Below are 20,165 nucleotides of genomic sequence, written 5' to 3' on the forward strand. Positions count from 1 at the left end.
TCAAAGGTTTGAAGGCCCTTTTAGAGTCGGCGGCTACTCCTGTGAGAAAGTCTACAATTTTGTATACATGGGATCCCTAATACCTGCTAGTAGTGACGCCTCGAGCGAGATCATCAGGAGGATCATATCTGCGAATAAGGGCTTCTTCGGTCTTTATAGGCACATGAGAATGAGCAATTTACATTATAGTTGAATTCATATTTTTTGTCTTTAATTACTATTCTTCGGTACTTTCTATTTGCCAGTCGGATCTGCACTACTTGAATTATTAGTTTGTGAGATACTTTAGTTGTAGAAATAATGACTATTACTACCAAAAAAAATTTCTTCTGGCCTTATAAATTAAACTTCATTTAAAAAAAAAAAAAACTCAAATTTTGGAGTTTTAATTATGATGCAGATACATTTTCTCACAAGGTAAGAAGAAGCAAATTAGAGAAAATGGTTCGAAATAGAATAGATGGTGCTAAAAGTAATTGATGCAATTTTTGGTGTAAGTAGGTTATACAATTTTTGAGACAGCTTAGTTATGGTTATCGTTCGTGATCGATAAAAACCAGATGATTAATAAGATAGAACTTCCACTTGAAACTTTCTTTTGTATATATTTAGTTAATTTTTTTACTAAAGTTTAATACTCAGCCAATTTCTAAAATTATTCATAACTACATTGTACGTTAAAAAGTAAGTCTTCGAAACTGCACAAACAAAATAACAGGAGCCCCATTCTCACTTCTCGTTAAGATATAATGCCAACAGATAACAGAATCAAATTTCGTTGAGTAAAATTTTGTTTGTTGAAGTGCCAAGAACGCAATTTGTGTATTATATTCTTTCGCACCATACATGCATAAATGATAAAGATGCTGATCTCCAAATGTACTATTTTTGTTTTTTGCTATGTATGTACATCTATTCTTTGACTAGTTAAAACATCTTTCTAGCTTTATCAGGTAAACTCATTTGTAATTCAGGTATATTTCAATTCGACAGTATTTAAGTCTAGTGAAAGTAAAAATTCTATTAATCTTAATTTCTGAAAAGTACTATCATGTTAAATGCTTCCTAATTACGGCATTAAAGGAAATTTATAATGGTGGCATATTTTCAGTGATTGTTTTGTACTTTGTTAATTCCTTACAAGACTTTTTACGCAGTATTGATTTGCTCTCCATAAACCAACCCATAATTTTAAATAGTGGTTTTGTTCTGTTGCAGTTTTGAAGACTGTTGTTATGAAACAGCTTCAAATATTAAAAAAATGCTAATAAATCATTTTTTATTTGCAGTTATCAAAATCCAGACGAAGGGAACTTTTATTGCTTTGAAAAACTATATCCTGATCCCTTTTAGGTAATTTTATTAGAACTTGGCCTAGTGTAGAGAAAGTAATAATAATGTTGACTCCTATGTTATTCTTTACTCGTAGGGTTGAACAAAAAATTGATACATAGCCAAGCAGTTGTTCAGAAAAGAAGATTGATCGAAATGAAAGTCCTTTTTCGGAACATGACTACACACTATCCTGAAATATAAGGAATGTTGGAAATAAGGTAATGATATACGAGTATTTTACGACTTCTGCTTTTACATTGTTATGAAGAAAGCTTACTTACTGTGCTTGCTTGAAGTATTAACCATCTCTGAGAGAAAATGGTAAAAACACATTGATCTAAGAAATGTACGTATGTTTTAAATGAATTTTCCATTAACACTACCAGTTAAACTTTCAGATCCGCATGGCTGTTACGGTAATAAGGTTTATAATTAAACAATTTTACTAATTTCTAAAAGTTCCTTAAATGATTATGTGGTTAGATACATGTACATAGAAATCATTTAGATTTTAATTTTTGCATTTTCGTTTCGGTACACTTAGCTTGAATCTTTCGAGTGAAAACTCTACCAACTACATTTATATGTCAAGCACTTTTAGATAGATTAAACTAGGGCGGCCTCAAGGCCTCAGATCCCTTTGGATCTGTTGTGGCTCCCCTCACTCTAAAGCTAACTCTCCAGACCTGTCCTAAGCACTTTTAATTTAAATATTCTTAAATTAGAATCACTGTAGAAGGAGTATGAATTTTGATATCCAAAAAATAAGAGTGAATGTTTCTCGCTAGAATCTAACATCTAGAAGAGTTGTTACCAGTTTTTACCGTATTATTTTACAACTTATTTTTGTTAGTACTTTTTTTTTAAATCAAAATACTCAAAACAAAAATTACAGACAAGTTGAATCACTTATACCATGGCCAATGAACGTCAATGGAAAATTCGAAAGGTAGTATGTAAATTGGTACCCATCTATAGATTTACTACAATAATAAACTAACTTATGAGATATTGGCTTTTGTGGGATATTGGAGAGTAGTTAGAGCGGCCCTTTATTAATACTGTTTAGAATACTAGCCCTTAGACAACAAAGGTTGTACCCTCTGGTATATAAAGTTTTAATTTATACATAATAGTATGTTTGTAATGAGGGTCTTGTCATTGATTTTCTTGTATATAGTATTTCTTTGGGGATTGTATGCAAAGAACGAAATTTTGTTACAGGATCTAAATGAGTTGTAGACGCCGTTCTAATTATTTGCATCTGTTGCCTCCATAACAAGGAATGACAAATTTATTAGAATAAACCAATTAAGGATACCGAAGCCCAATATAATTCTAAAACTTTTGAGTACAATAAACTTATGATTCTTTCTAATTTGACTACTTCTGTTCATGTTTATACAAATAGTAAATAAAAGTCAAGTATACCAGATAGTTCGCTTGTAACAATCTTTATTTTAATGTTTTTACAAAACATTCTTGGTTTATTACTATAATTTTAATATTATAGTATTGTGTCGTAACTAAATTGACTTCGTTAACAATTTTATTTATGATGCAGCGTTATCTTATTCTTCTTGTCATCTTCTTTTCTTAAGTTATCAATTGGTTGATTATAAACAGAACGTGATCTTGACAGGCAATCTGATTGATTTTTATTTAAGGGAAAAAGAAAAAATAAATAGTTCAAAATTAAATTTTATCAGTAGTAGAAAGTGTTTCAATGTCCAATTTATTTTTTATAGCAAAGAGCTAATTCCTGATGTGAAATTTTAGCCGCTAAGGTGGTAAGATCAAACGTTTTCACTCAAAGGGCACACTAGAAGAGTTTCTAACCCTTCTCCAAGTGGTAACCTTTAATAAAATTTTCCCGGATAAATGTTTCAAGAAAACGTTGTTCAAAGTGCTAGTTTTATGGAATGTGCGGACATAACACTTATATAAGGTAAGAGAGTCTTTAAAACTTGCTGAAATCCCAAGTAGAATTGAGAAATGGGAAGATTTGTTTAGTTTTTGCGAGATGTTCTAGTTTAAATTCAATTACCTAATTTTTTTTTTAACTTAGAGTTTAAACTACTTCGTAAAAAAAAGATGTAATTTTTATTTGCATCTTTTTCCACGAAAATTTCGTTTATGGCATTTATATCTTTAGGCTTTATGAGAATGAAATAAGAGTTTTAAAAAAGTAGTTCGACTGAAAGTGCGAATTCCTCATTTTCTTTTTAGCATTCGTAAACCAGTCCTTAGGTAAAGGCGTATTGCTTTTGTTGGAAATAGTTTTCTGGAAAATCTATCTTATGACGGAGGCTTGGACCGACATGCTTTCCTCAAATTAATATTCTTTAATAAAATGAACCATTTGGTGGAATCTAAAAAATATGAAGTATGAAGGAAAACATGCAGAATTTTGTTTTTATATGAGAAAAGAAGACCATCAGTATTGCTTCATGAGTTGTATAAATAACTATTTTTATAAGATATCTAACATAATATACCAATTTGTATACTTACTTAAAAACTGTTTAGATATAAATTCTCCTGCTTTATTAGGATACGCTATAATTGGATTGAATCCACCATCCATTGGATTCACAACTAAAGTGGGTGTCATAGGGGCTGAATAGAAATGACTAGGTGGCCTGCTTCCAGGTGATCCTGGGGATACAGTTATTGGTGCCGGTATCCTGAGGGATATGTGCGGTCTGACACGACCGCTTCCTGTCAGTGATGCGGTCAGACTGTCCTCTGTTCCTGCAGGACTAGCTCCATCATCGTCCATATCTTCTGCAACAAAAGGTGTCCATTTATTAATTAATATTTTTGTTTATCAGATGCTTTTTGGTGCTGTGTTATATTCTCGATCAAAAAGGTTCTCGTTTAGAAAGAGGAAGATTTAAGAGGAAATCCTATTAACAAGATGTCTTTTACGAAGAAACTGAGGTTTGTAAATTTGTTAACATCAAAATAATAAATTTAAGAAAAGAAAAAAATGGTTTTAAGGTCATAAAGACGCAATTTACAACATAAGTTTGCCAGTTCTAACTCTATTTAAATCGTATATTATTCTATTTATTCTTGTACGAACTATTTTGACATTTGAAACTTGAAAGTTTTAAAGATTTCAAAACACTTCAAAATGTACGTACAAATTCAGAAACTTTGTTAAAAATGACGTAATTTGTCGTTTTAACAAAATCGTAACAATATTTTGATCTTTAAAATAGTTCGATGTAAAGCCTTTTACTGATTGCCATTATGAATGGACAGCTTTGTTGCTATGCACTGCTACCAAATATATCTGTGACACCTAGGTACTCTTCAAAAACACAGGTGGTAAAGTCAGCCATTAGGCATATCCATTCCCTGATTTTTAATTTTCTCCCCCTGTAAAATCCTTCAGGGAGTTTGTATTGGAGAAAATCTAAAAATTTTTAGCGAATGCTGTAGAGGCGCTCCGTGTTGCTAAAAACCCTTTCCATGATAAATCTACGCCCTTCAACATCGAAGTAGGTAATCATTACGGAAGCTCATCTCTAACCGAAGAATGTATTTCCTCATAAACCAAAATATTTTTTTATTTAGAAAAAAAGTGTATAAATGGGCTGGTAAGGGAAAGAATTATGGTTAACAAACGCGCAGATACTGAACACTTTTATTAAGTACTTATTAAGCTTGGGTCAACATTAGCAAAGTCAGTTCGTCAGTTTGCTATCGCCATTATTTCTTCTCGTCTTAACTTGTGATGAATCTTAAATTCAATTTTGTTGAAGAAGTTAGCCGGTCAATTTTTAATTTGTAAATATGTGTACATAAAACAGTGAATTCATACTGGACAGTTTGTCACCATACGACTCTTGCCAAAATTAACCTTTAAGGGGCGAAATTAAAAAAGGCTTTTTTTCGGAATTAATACATTACTAGGTTGAAAAGTTTTAATGCTAAAATTTTTAGCAATCATTAACTATTAAGGATAAAGTTTGTCGCTAAGGTTTGAAATTCTTTTCATGGACTTGATTTAATGAAGTTCTGAGACGTCATGTCATTCTTTCCTCTAAAGCCCTTTACTTTAATGAACCTATGGTAGGCCAATTATGTTTTATTCAAGATTCACAATTAGGAAAAAAAAACTGGAAAATTTTTGTTAGAGTAAGTCTAGCGAGTGCACGTACCACATTTTAATTTGAACTGAATTGTATTTGTGACCAGAATAGCATATCTAACTCGTTGAAGAGAGCAAACATTTTGACATGAATGGTTGCACTATTCCAGATAAAACCTAAAAGCAAACTGTTTTAGAACTAGTAACTTAATGTAACTATAGAAACATTTGTGTTTATAAACGTATTATGATAAAACAAATCTGTTACATTATTATTATTGTTTTTTTTTTTTTTGGCGCATCAACAGCTGAGGTCATTAGCGCCCGGAGCTTTTTCCAGTGCACTGCCGGCCTCCGGACAGTGTTCTCTCGTTACAGACAACACTGTCCATCAACGGACAGTGAGCTGTAAGAAGCTCCTAGGAATTATTATTATTCTGCTGACATGATGGTTGTCGCACTTAACGATTAATCTTCCTCTTTTATTATAGTATTATTATTTTTTTGTAGCGTATATCGCAGTTAATATTTCTCATATCATTTAAATTTCTCTAGTTGCCGGCTGAAAAGGTGCTGCCTTCACAATTTACTCGGAGACAGAGGTCAGTTATATGACTCACTCTTTGTAGGTGTCTCATCCATCAATCTGGTATAACTCATAATTACCCCTTCACTCTCGGAACAATTTTATCAGTTGTCGATCATTTCTTCTGAACGAAAACGGAATTCATCTCAAAAATTTAATATTATTTATTGATAAAATCCACTGATATTTGTCTGACCCCATTGAATCTTGAGACTGACTTACGAAATCGTGACCAATGGTAATCTTCGACAATGCTGTTAGGGGTGAGACCAAACGAAAGCGACAGAAAATGGACTCTATTTGTCGTAAATCATTTATCAAATCCTACCGTAGTTGTTGAAGGGCGAAATGTCTCCCTTGAACTCATTTTTGGGCGGTGACGCTCTTCGCATTCGCGTTGATTTCCTCCCCAAGGACATTTATTTGTAGAATGATAGTGCTTGATGTCTTTTTCAAACTGGATACCCATATTTGAAGCAAAGAAAAATAGTTCTGATTTAAAAGACGCGCGATTGCTCAGAAGAAAGTGTATATATTCCTTTCTTTCAACGTCCATTAATGTAACACTGTCGTCATGGCAATTCTTGTCGTATCGCAAGTTCAATGCTTTTCTCTAGGCACTTCAATAATTGTATGAGGCATTCGCAAAAAGTAATTTGTTCGTTAAATTTTTCTTTCTGAATTCAAAATGAAGTCGTTTGTGTCTTTCACATAGAACTTTGTTGAGTAGGTCAGTATTAATGATAAACGAATGCCAAGTTTCAGCATTGGAATTTGAACATATATTAAATTAAATTTTACTCTTAAAAATATAACAAATTAGTCGCTAATCATTTTTTTACCACATTTTAGATAGATAAATTACTAATTAAAATATATTTTCTTGTCAGCGTAAAACTAAAGAAAAAATAGCTTTGACGCATCTAATATCTTTACATTTCAATCTCTTTGATTAATTAGTAGAAATATGATTATTTTTAGAACAAAAAATAAATGGTGGTAGCATATTTATCTTCTAGTAAACTGGTAAAATTAATATGTATTTTTAATTTCTGTAACAGGGTTAAAGAAGTTATGAAATCGGGTCAAATTTTTGGTACAGTTTTCACTGGTTTTGAGGTCCGACCCAAGACCCATGCGACCCGGCAGAAGTACCGTTATGAGGTTACCACAATTTGCTTTGTCCAGAAGAGGTTAGTGGGCAATGATTTCTAAAACTGATGCTAACTCTTAAGTCCAGGAGGATTATCGGCCCAAATTTTGATGTATTTATTGAGTTTTTTTAAAAAAAAAAAAAATAAGAAGTTTTCAGCGCACGATTTATCCTGTGATTCATATTGTTTACTTTTCTGTTATGTGTGAACGAAATATGTATTTCAAAAACTGAATGTGGAGGAGTGCTCAAATTGATATGACACTTTTATTGCTTGTAATGCTAAAATTATGTCCAAAATTCATTGTGTTATGAGGTCCCCTGAATCTTATAAAGAGGTTTTTACAAATTGGTCATGTGTACGTGTAAGTATCCACCAAATCTTGAAAATTCGGGGAAAGTTCAAACTTGATATTTGATTTGGCCCTTATCATGTGATATATCAATAAGGTTCTGGTCTCTTTATTGAATAGATTTTTAGTTTTTTTGAGATTTTCTCGAATACAGAATCGGATTTCCATAATCATTACAGACCTTAAACTTTTGTATGAAAGTTTTTTCCAATCCTCCTTACATTCCAAATAATTCTTCTTAAGGTAGTTCTTAGAAAGAGCTGGGATTTAACTTGAATAGCGGTTTTGATTGCATGTTTAATTATAAATTAAGAATGCAAAATGCACTTTTAAGAAAGTCATTGAGCAGAAGTGCACTTTTTTTTTGCGATTTGTTATCACAAAGACGCATGTTTTTAAAAAAATTTCATATAAGTAAAAGAAAGTTGTTAAGTGTAAGCAAGAGCATTCAGATGGATCCACGGACCTTCTTTAGTAGGGAAAAAAAATTACTTTTGTACATCTCACAATTATTTTCATATTTAAGGATTCTTCACCATGTATTTCTGATTTTTACTTATTGGAAAATTTGCAACTACAGCTCAAATTCTCTTCCGCCAGTAAAATGAAGTAAACAAGTATTTAAATCGTAAAACAATCTACAATTCTACAAAAAGATTGTTGAAGAGATTGGGGAACTTAAATGGTTGATACAAAATTAGACACTGAAACACACAATATATTTATATATATGCTCAGGATTTATGAATGCAGATGTCAAGTAAATTTTTAAGGTTATTGCGTGAGATAATCGGGCCACTGACAGTACATCTGTGTTGCTGTCAGATTTATGTGTCTCTGTCTTAATGCAGCTCAGACTTACACATATCTGATAAATTGTATTAGATTTCTTTTTCTTTTTTTTTTTCATCAGCTAAAATAAGCGATCATTGCAGATCTGAATGTAATCGCCCTTGAAATTCCTTAGCTAACTAAACTAAGCTTGCTAAAGTCAGTAAAGCAAATTTTTAGTTCCCATATTTTGCGTAAAACATTTTTTCAGATCAGAATTCGCGGAAGAGTCTTTTTTGCTCAATTAGTTAATTAAAACAAGCAGTATCGCCATGTTCGAAATGAAATATCAAAGTTGTGCTTGCAGCGGTTTTTCGTTTTTGTATTATTTGGATCACATAAACACTGAGAGAAGAGAGCTGTACATTTATGTTCTGTTGGATTTAGGTTCTAAATTGGTTAATAATTGTCATGTAAATTTAATATATAGCTATATTTTAATGATTTTTTTTTTTCTGTAGGTGCACCAGTTGCTAGGTTATTAGCGCCTCCATATCTTCCTCTGGAACTCATTCCACTACTTCTGGAATAGCGTTGTTTTAAACTTATCCGACATCCGATTCTGCCAAATCTCAAAAGTGGAGGGGGCCAGGGATGTGAGGGTTTTCCTGCTCTCACTTGACCATAGTGCTGAACAACGGGGAGATATCTTTTAATGGAATTTATTTCGGCTGCATCAGAAAGATTGCGCTGCAATAGGTAGCTTCGTCCTTTGAAATCTTGTGCAAGGCTCTCGAAAAGGGCTTGATTTCAAACTACCAACTAATTGTCGTTGACGGGTAAGGAAGTTTATACTTCATAATTATCTTCTTTTTTTAAAAAATAAAGAGTGGCTACATCGACGTGGTACATCCCACTTAACAAATCCATGCTTCATACTCTATTGGGTACTTCCAATACCCACCAAAAAACGGGAGTGTTTCGTCTTCAGCCAAAACAGTTTGACAGTTATGAAAAATTAAACATGGTTTTTCTAGTTATAAAAATATTAGTTATCATCAACCTCTCTCAATTCGTATTTAATAGTACAAACAAATGAAAAGGGCTTTTGTCCAAAAGAGTATATTTAGTTAACATTCAGCATTTACTTATATTATAGCCTTTCAAGAAAACGTAATGATTTGTAACAACAAAAACTTGCATTATCGAATACGTTTATTTCTTAAATTTTAATGTACTGCGCCAAATGCCAAGCGTACTAACTTGTGGTTAGCATAGAGGTCTAACAAACATGTATCTAGAATTTGTGTAAAGCCAGTTTAGTAGGCGTAGAACTGTCTAATGGACATTCTGTTTATATACCAAGTTCCCACATTTTTTTTGTTACAAAGAAGTGCCAGTTTGTCTAGACCGCCATTTCCTTTTCTATGTTGTTATTATTCATTTTATCTAATGTTTAATTATTATTATTATTATTTATTTTTTTTAATGTGAAACTAACGTACTTTTGCGTAAGATAATTCTCCTAGAAAAAAATCTTGACAGTATTTTATACCTTTTTATTATCAATAAATAAATGAAATAAAAAAAATACGAGCAATATTTGGTACAATTTCTTAGGTTTCGTTGTGTTCATTTTTTATCTGAGCATCTCTCCTAAGATGACTAAGGCCAACAGTCGAGATAATCAGAGGTTTTACAATTAGCTAAAGCCGCACAACTTGTGGAAAACTTATTTCTCGAATTCATGAAGGTAATAAAAAAGAATACAATTTTCACGAAAATTAATTGAATAAACCTTTTCAATTTTTTACCGATTGAATGACTAGCAATTATTATGTGTTGTTCCTTTTACCTTATCATTCACTTTAAATTACGTAATTCTCTATAAAATAGAAATAACATAACTAAACGATAACTAGTTTAGAAACCTTAACATTGAACATTGCAATTTATTTAGTAAATAAAACTTTTTTCTACCTAGAAGCTCGGATAAAATGTTCTTAAGTTGTTATTTCAATAAAATTTAACTAAATGACATAAATTGTAAGTTTCAAACTAAGTTAATTTCCAATAGATTGTGTATATATTAATTTTAATGTTTTTATTTCTCGAGACCAAGTTCAATTTTTCTAAGAAAATTTTAATTGAAGGACTCTACTAAATGAGAAGTTGATTAGGCTTTTCTCTAAAGTAACTTTAGTATTCCTAGTTTATATAGCTATCTTTTTATAATTATTGCAAAGAGGATTAAATAAGCGGCTAATGTTCTATGTTAAAAAAAAAAGGTTGCGATCGTAATTACGCATTCCTGAAGGGGTTTTCACGTTTCACTCCTCTTGTTGTCTTTAAACTTAGTATATTATTAACCACTCATATGAAAGGCTATAAGTTATGTCATGGTAAATTCATTTTATGTTTGTTGTGGAAGTGGTATGGATGAATGGCTTCCTTTAAAAGTATCTTTTCATTAAAGTGTACATAGGTAAAGTTTATTGAGAACTAAATATGAGCCTAAAATTCCGAGTTAGAATAAATTTGCTTTCCGGAATGTGATTCTCGTAAAAAAATTATTTTTAGCTTTATTTACATAATGATTTATTCGAAAAAGATATCGCTTTTGTTTGAAATTCTGTTCATGAAAATTGATTGAATGGATTCTCGAATCTTTTGTTTTTTCAAAAACTATAATCTAATAATAGAGAAACTAGAAAATTTGTAATAGAAAGTTTTTAAAGGTTTTCGTTTCAAAATGTAAAAAAAAAAAAAAATGGCGGTATAATGGAAGGGTGTACTATTTTATTTTAACATGTAAATCATCTAGCTGGCAATGGTGTCTCACATTCTTCTTCAATTCTCCTGTCATTTATACATCACTTTGCCTTCTTACAGAGGCCACCTCATTCTACTTTACTGCTTCACACCTCCTTCTTCGCCTCTAAAATTATATTCATCACAGCTGCTTCTTGTTATGTCAGTCTGGTTGTTTAAAAAGAAAAAAAATATAAAAAAAACTAGTTGACACAAATGATATTTACCGCATTTTTTTTTCTATTAGTAAATCTATAAGTATAGGAAACATATATATGTAAAAAAATAACAATATTTAGTCATTTGAAACCAAATAGAAAAAATGTCGATGAAAGTTAATAATAAATTGTTTGATTATTGGGTTGGTGTATAAATGCTTTACATTTTTTACACACAAGTTTTTTTTTAATTAGAGTTAATAATCTGCATCTGTTTGCAGGACCTGAATAAATGAATGTCGAGCAGTAAACCTGAAATTCCACCTGTAACATCTTCGCCTTAACAAAGAATCCTCGCTTCATCAAATTCGTACTATATTATAATTGGATAATCTCTTGCTCAGAGAAAAGTCTGAAACTAATTGGACCGTTAACCGAAGGTGTTTGGTTGCATTTAAGACAAGTAAGTGATTGAACAAAACGAAATTATTACAACACGATTTTTTTCTCTTATAACAAATCTCTACCATAAAAAGTTTAACCTTCGACTTTTCGAAATGAAATCTAATTTTCTATAACATTATATAGCTTATAAAACCGTAGATCAGACAGAAAAGTTTTAAAGTAATTTAGAGGGGTGTCTATCCCTTACCTACCACCGCAACTGCCCGAAAACTAATTGTTCTAGATTAAGTAAAGTAATCGCCTATATTTTTTTCAGCGGGGCTTAACGTCAAACAGCGAATTAGGTGTCCTAGACGGAATCACTTACTCTATTTTGAGTATTTGTTCTAACAAATAAAATTTACCACCCGCGGGACTCGAACTGCTTCATCACCCGCTCCAATGCCCACCCAGGTCCTATCGTGATGTACAAATGAAATATTAATTTTGGTGCTTCCTGCGAGTGTTCGTATTTGAGCGGGAGTGTGTTAACATTGAAGGACTGTTTCACAAAAGCTAAACCCTGTTTGTTTTGCTCGCTAAATGAAACTAATGAATAAATGAGTTTTTTAAACAAACAAAACAAAAAATTGCCTAATCAATCTTATCAAATTACAGATTTTCGCATCAAATTTTAAGCCAATAATTAATCAAATTAATCATTAACTAGTGCCGCAGTCAATAATCAAGTATCTTATATATATGGTATAAAGCAAAGTAATGCCTATTTTTTCAGGCTGGCTTTACGTCCAACTAACAAATTAGGTGTCATGGACGGAATCTTATTTGCCTACTAATTGAGGAAGTCTCGGTATCGATCCAGCTTGATTAGAAGGATATCATGTTATGTCCGAAAGCAAACAAGTTTTTATCAAGAAAAAAGTTTTGTTTTACCTAAATCTTAGACAGAAATTGACTTTGTAAATGAAAGGACAGACAAACTTGGGAAACGATTTTCTATGGCTTTATAATTAGTTTTTAAAATTCACTATGAAATAATAAACAGTGAGCTTTTTAATTTAATTGGTGGTCAGTATGATTTTTATTACTTCCTCTGGTAGGGAAAGTATTACGTTCGTGTCTAATTTTCGAAATTAAGCATTAACCGGATATATCTGTTTTGTAGCCTCTTGAATCAGAAAAGTGTGTTTTTAAAAAAGGATATTTGTTTTGATGAAATACGAAATGTTTCTTTAATATTATTAAATTTTATATAATTGAATATAAAAGTAAGCAACATTACGAACAAAATATAATACTAATATTTAGTGTTGAATTAAGTATTGAATTTAGTTTTGACCATAGCCTTTAATTTTCAAGAAACTAAAGCTTTACAAGTTCCGTCAGCAAGCCAGGTCGGCAAGGTGAGGGTTTTATTGTTAGGGCTTTGTAAAAAGGATAGTCAATTTTCTTAAGAATTTTTACTGCCTTTCAAAGCTGACTTTATTGCCCACTTTTTTCTTTAAAAATTGAAAACTTTTTCTTATATATCAAAATTGTATTTAATTAAAAGAATGTTTTTAATGAAGGCAACTAATCGGCTTAAAATTCATTTCTGAATAAATTCACTTCTATTCACTCTCTCACGTTTTCTATTTAATGATAATAGTCCCTTTGAAGAATACTCCCTTCGAAATTCCAATACACGATGAGACTATTGTTTCAAGGTAGGGCTAAGTTATTGATAGCAAGTTTCATCAAAGCAGATAAGGGCCACCCTCGTTTAGTATGAATACTGATAGAGTCACTGTCAGACAGACCAGTTTAAAAACTGTATCCTCGCTTTTCTCACTTCTGTTTCGAGGAACAAATGTGCAATTTATACCCAGAAGTTTCAGAACAATGAACAATAAATTGAGTTTGATATTAATTTTGTTTTTTTAAGTGATTTTCTTAAAAATGGTTACAAAGATTTCCTTTAAACTACTAAACTGCTTGTTCAGATAAGGACTTATAATTCTATTATTAATTCTCAGTAACTGCCAAAATCCTTTTAAAGATTCTTGAAAGAAAATTACAATTCCGAGCTCTGGTTAGAAAAGTCCTACCTAATATACCAAATTTTAGGAAAATCGAATAGGTTGAAGAGCGATTTTACAAAATTTTATTTTTTTCTGCAGTTTACTCGAAAAGTCTGAAGCAATTTGCATTAGATTGCGATTAGCATATTTTATGAAAAAATTGATTTAACGATTGTTCTGGGAGACGTAGGTTTATCTCTTAAAAATGAAATCAAATATCGTTATGACATTATATTATAGCCCTACCGGTCACTTTCTATCTGGAGTTTCGTTTACAGGGTTCTTCAAAACAAATTTCCGGTCAAATGAGGCAGGATCGTAATACTTCCTTTGATGAGGTGAAAAAGAATGTTCAAGGAAAACTACACATAAAATGTTACTTCTAATTTCGGATTTTATCGTAATTTCCTATAGGAAGGGACGATTGTAAATTGAAATCGCTTTCCTGGACTCTTATTTCAACATATTTTCTCCATTTTTATTACATTAATTATTGTTATAACATACTTACTTTCCGTTTCTGCTTTCTTTTCCATGTTTGCTGATAATTATAGTTCACTTCAAAAAGCCTTGTTAGTTCAGTTATTATCATTCACTTAGTATTTACTTTTTACTCTATCGCGATTCGTGCACTTCCACCATTCTTTCGCAATAGTCTTTTTTGTTTTATTAAAAAAGGGCTAAAAACTTGATATTAAAAAAAAATAAAATCTAATCACTTGTTTTAGTATCACGATGTTAACTTAAAGAGAGACATTGCAGTCGGCCGTCAGAGGACGTACTTTACTCAGTCATGAAGGAGGTCTGTCGGCTGTACAGTAAAAAGTCCGTTTGGCGGCGTTCACCGCTCAACTTGTACTAGCGTGGGCCAGCCAGGCGCCACTCACGAACATGGCCGAATTTTACCGAATTTTATATCGTGTTTATTGCTTTCCCTTACAACTGTAAGAGAAATAATTTTATTTTTATTGGTTAGATGTGTGTTACGGTCTCGTGAATGGAAAAACAAATAATCTCAACTTTACACTTCAACGAGCTTTCATATTTCCTAAAACATTCAAGAAATAATTTTTCTAATCAAAATTAAATATACATACATATGTGGGCGTTTATCATTTCAAGATTAAAGAGAAACTGCTTCTTTTTTTTAGTGAATTCCAAAAATCTCCTAAATTACATTTTGTAAAATTACAACTTTGGTTAATCGATTTTATTCCATTAGGAACTAGGGATGTCCATTTCTAGCATTAGTACCATTGAAAGGCTTGATTTCATTAGAAATCCTCATCCAGTCTTCTTTGTACCTGGCATTCGTAGTCCACCTCCACACTTCCAGCTTCACGTTTTCTTCTTGCACTTTCTCTTGCCATCAGTCATTTTCTTTTTAGCCTTTCCACTTTTTTACTGCCATCAGGCATTTCCTTCATATTTTAACAATCCTATTGTTTCGTATTCTCTCTCAATTGCCGAACTAATCTTACGTTTTTTCTTTAATTTCAACCATATTAAGCAATGTAGATAAATTCACATATATATGGTCGGCACCGATAAGTGAAAGAAACATAGGCAGATATTCCTATTTTTCTTCGTCCACTCCTCACCTCCGTAGGGGGTAACGTAGTGTTTGATAGGAGACCATCCAATCATAGAAAGCTGGAGGAAGCATTATAAAGTACTACCACTTAGTGATGAACTAGAGGCGGGTTAACTATAAGAAGAATATTTAGAAACATGAGATAAATCCGTCTGTATTCGTGGAAAATCTTTAATTTAAAAAAAAAGTATATTTTTAGATCAATTAATGGTTAATAATTAGTTAATTTTATCCTAAAATAAATCTTTAAATAATTTTATGAATGAATTGGCTATTTTGGATCAATTTCAGTAAAAATAAAAAGCCCATGGTTCATTTAAAATTCTTGTTCCAGTCTATAGAGGGGTATGAAATAAGGGTGTGAACTGTTGAATATAACCCTCTTCTCCCTTCTATCTGAAAAGGTGTAAATTGGTTTCGTTTTTTCCGTTACTAAGTACTAAATTATTGTTTCCTATCTTAGATATGTACATTTTACTTTCGCATTATTTTTTCTTTTATTTAATTATAAATTTATAACCGTAGGGCAGTGTAGATCCCACAACTAAATATGTTGTCTTAGAATAGAACTAAAGATTCACAAGAACACCAAGATCTTAGGTTAACGCGAGAATAATCCAGCCTAACAACACTTACACTGTCAACCCCATAAAATGCTAGTAGGGCCTGCAAAGATAGTTGATGTATGCAATATTTGTGTTTAGCGAATCCAATAGCAAACTCAAGCAAACCATTACCCAACCAATATATTCGGCGCTTTTACTAATGAGAAACGAGACATACAAACTATGTAATCTTTTCAAAAAACCAGGCCTCAAAACCGGGTCTAAGACCAACAACAAACTGGGCAACAGAATACATGCACATACCGAAACTTACAACCCTCATAACATGATGAACGACCCACGACCCAATTAACTTTAATTCTGATTAAATTGTATTTTTTAAATTTCCCGTACTAAACACACTGATACAACTGAGAAACCCTCACAAAAACCAATAAAATACTAGCATTTTGCGTATTCTGTTTAAAAGTATTCTTTTTAAGATTTTACTTTACATTTGTTAAATGATTAGAATCTCGTATTCAACAATAGCTGTTTCTCAGTAAAAATGAAATAAAAGTATAATTGCATGTTTTTTACTTAATTTCGCGCGTCCTCTTATAAAATACAACTCCATCTTTAAAATTCTAGTACGTTATAGATACAATAAACGTACAGTACCCTTAAACTACTAGGTTTCATTAAATTTATTTCATTATTTTTACAAAATGTTATACGATTCAGTAACACTTTGTACATGAAACACCCATGAAACCTTCCTCACTCAGTCAGCAAGTATAGTGCGAGATGGAAACGTAAGTGAAGAGGAAATAACTGCACTAAACTGATTAATCCAACCTCAGGTGATGGATAAAGAAATTGGTCAGGAATACAATAAACATGCTAAGACGGTTAAAGTCAAAGATACAACTAATTATATTAGCATTGCTCTACACTACTACTAAACTTATACCTCAAGAACAAACGATAATAATGAATTTGGTTAGTTTACAAATATTACAATCAGTTTGCCAAATTTTAGAAAAAAAAAATGTATGTGTTACCCTAATTTTGAAAGTAGATGTCATTAATTTTGAGCTGATTTCTGTCGAGCGAACCTTTACTTTGGAACTGTACTCTACACTGCTAGAAAAAGCATACCTTCCGTTTTTGCTGAAATTTATTTCTCTTAGATTAATCAAAAAAATAAGATAGAAGACAACGGAGGGCCGAACAAGGCTAATGTTCTCACTAATCGATAAATTGAAATTTGTGTTTTCCCATCAAGCTTTTCTTTAAATTGACGTTTGTAAATATACAGGAAGTGGAAAGAAATGAAAACGGGTTTTTGGTGTATAAAATGATAGTATATATTTCAAGGAGTAGACTTAGCGTTAAGTTAAAAAAAAAAAAAATCAACTTGCAAAATAAAAAATGCTTAGGCTTTTGTAACAAAGAACTATTATATTTCTTATTGTTACAACATGAAACACTGAATAATTTGTTATTTTCATCTCTCTTTCAGTGGAGTTTTAATTTATATTCTACAATCGTTCTGTTTGAAGGTTAACGCATTTTCTTCTCATATTTTGAAATTTGAATCAGTATTAATAATTGAAAGAAAGGACATAATCTATTAACTTTAATTACGAATTTTATTTTACTGAAAATTTTTACTTCAGAAGTTTCAAAGTTCAATTGCACCGGGACTATACAGAATTATAAACTTTCATTGACTGTTTAGCTCCCTAGAATGAACAGCTTCAAAACAGACATTCTTGTGGAAATTGGAGACCTAAAATGGTGATTAGGACTCTTTTTATGGCTGTTACGAAAATGATTTAGTGTTTCTCGTGGTCATCATCTGGGAGGTTCCAGATAGCATCTCTAATAATGGATTTTGATTTAAGGAGACTTCTCTAGAAATTTTCGCTTTCATAATATCTAATTTATGTAATCTTTGCGATAGAGTAGGAAACGCTCATTTATTGCATTATGCATTGTTTGGGATGTGAGGAATGTAGTTTTAAGATAAGGGACTGGTTGACGTGAAAGAGCTTAGGCTGTTTCGCTTTAAGGATGTACGATTTGTTCGGACAGTTATGAACATTAGGTGACACAAGTCCAGAATTAGATATTTGTCCTATACTCGGCTGATATTGCTTTTGTTTTTCTTTGAAGTACCTATGTAGACCCAAAGGTCTACACTTTGCTTCCTTCCCAAAGAACAATAACATAATTTACAGCCAACGTATATTTTAATCGTGATGTGGGAATCTCAAAAAAATGTATAGACTAGTGAAAAGTCACTTTACAAATTTGATCAGATCTCAATTCTTCCTCTTATGAAGATAAAATTGGATAATAGTTATCTTAAACTGGATAATAGTTTATTGATTACAAAATATCGCTTCATTTATTAGTAAGTATGTCTAAAAGTGCGATTTTCATGAACTTTTTTCTTCGACTTTTTTTATTTTCTCAAAAGTAGGATTCATTTTGAATGTGGTGTAGTAAATTATGTACGTTTATAAAATAGTACTCATTGATTTTGGATATTTCTCCAATTAAATCAAACCTAGCACATTACGCACATAAACAGTTGTTTCATTAAAAAAAATAGCTAATGTGTTAGCGGGCTAAAAGCTGAGTATAAATTTTATTAATATATCACTAACCTATATACATATTTGCTAGTTTAAAGTAGTTACTAAAATTAGATAATATGATGATATATCCAGCGATCACTTCGTACCGTTTCTTATAAATAAACTCATTACAACTAATAGGAAAAGAAAAAATACATATATTAGTTGAAATGATTGCCAAAATTTTAATGAATCATCGTCGTTATTGCGTTTTATGTATTTGTGTAACCAACTTACAAAGAATTTCTAGTTTGGTCTCTGGTGATTCTGAAATACTTTAGTTTACTTTTACTTCCTCTTTCTATTCGTGAGATAAAGTGACGTTTCTATCAAAATTACGAACATTTAAAAAATCTGATGTGAACAAATAGACTTTTTCTTACCGCGAATGTACAAATACATATTTGACAAACTTCTTTCAAATTATCGGAGTCTCTTTAATAAAATTGAGATTTTAATGGTAAATTAAGATTGCAAAATTTCTCTCAGCTTCCTGCAATTGCGCAGGTCTCCACATAAGCGAGATTATACTTGAAAAGCATGAGTTTACGAAGGCTTGCATCAGCTTATCATGCTATCATTCTAAACTAATAACCCAGTTGCAAATGTGGTTAGGTACGCAGTACGGCAACAGCAGTATTTGCATTCAGTAAATTCTTACCCCAGTTGAGTTATGGTTTTAGGAATTACGAAGATCTTTATTATCCCCTAGACGTCGTCCTAGTTCAATTTGTTTGTTGCTTGAAGTCTTTATTTGCTAAAAAACTAGTTTTTTTAAAAAAACGTTTACCACTAAGTATTGAAATATCGGGAACATGAGCTAGATGTTGGTATTTACTTAATTTCTTTACTGTAACTAATATAATCATTTGTTTTTAAAAAGAGGTTACGCCTCAAAAACTGCTTTTTTCAGTATGTATTTTGCATTAATCGAACAAAAAGGATCCCTTGAAACATCATCAATCCAGGTTCAAATTTCTTACACGCTACCTATTATTTATGTTTATTAGCATTTATTAACAAAATTATGAAAGAGACTTGGGATCTGGCATTGCGTCCTTCTAAGTCGAAATCTTATTTTAGTAATTAGTGCAAAAATAGATATATTTGTTTGATATATTTAATACTTCTTAGGTCACCCGGGAGAATGAATGACCTGGAGTGCTCGTCGTGACAGTTAAGAGATTGAAAGCGGGATGCAAGTTACAAATGTAAGAATATTGTAGCCTCTACTTGGCTCTCCAAGTAAGTAATATTCATTACAATATAATTATAATTCAACAGGACTATCATTACTTTGTAACTGGAGTATTTAAAAAAAAATATATATTTAAGTATCTTAGTATGGCTTCCAATTTAATTAACACATCGCTCTTTCTGAAGCCTTCGATATTCGAAATTGCTGGAAGAGGTGCAAGAGTTTAAAGGAAATTTTAATTAAGTTTAATTTGGTTAGTACAAAATTCAATATTTTGCGCTTGTGTTCGGAGGCAGAAAAGACAAGAGGAGGCCATGTCGAGGAGTGTAAAGCAGTAAGAAATTTTCATTTTATTAAATTGCAATAAAAATTTAAAGCAATTGCAAGAAATTTGCGCTCTGCATTACCTACCAGCAGACAATGTGACCTACCTTTTTGGAATTATT

At 31.5% G+C, this 20,165-nt stretch overlaps 1 protein-coding gene across 4 annotated transcripts in view; it reads right to left on the reverse strand.

Annotated features, from left to right (window-relative positions):
- Positions 1-14,589, reverse strand: part of LOC141446465 (TWiK family of potassium channels protein 18) — a 35,237-nt gene extending 20,648 nt beyond the window's left edge. Inside the window, exons 1-2 of one of the 4 annotated variants that reach the window (XM_074112934.1) lie at positions 14,246-14,589; positions 3,850-4,122 (exon numbers count right to left, since the gene is read on the reverse strand). In XM_074112934.1, coding sequence (XP_073969035.1) covers positions 3,850-4,122; positions 14,246-14,270 — 298 coding nt within the window. In that variant the 5' untranslated portion in view covers positions 14,271-14,589. Of the gene's footprint in view, positions 1-3,849; positions 4,123-5,507; positions 5,662-14,245 lie in introns of those variants that run through there. The other 3 variants (XM_074112935.1, XM_074112936.1, XM_074112937.1) reach the window with 3 other exon arrangements.
- Positions 14,590-20,165: the final 5,576 nt, after the last annotated feature.

Source organism: Rhodnius prolixus, unplaced genomic scaffold (assembly GCF_049639745.1).
Source record: "Rhodnius prolixus isolate KJV_2025 unplaced genomic scaffold, Rpr scaffold_7, whole genome shotgun sequence".
NCBI classification, from domain to species: Eukaryota; Metazoa; Arthropoda; class Insecta; order Hemiptera; family Reduviidae; genus Rhodnius; species Rhodnius prolixus.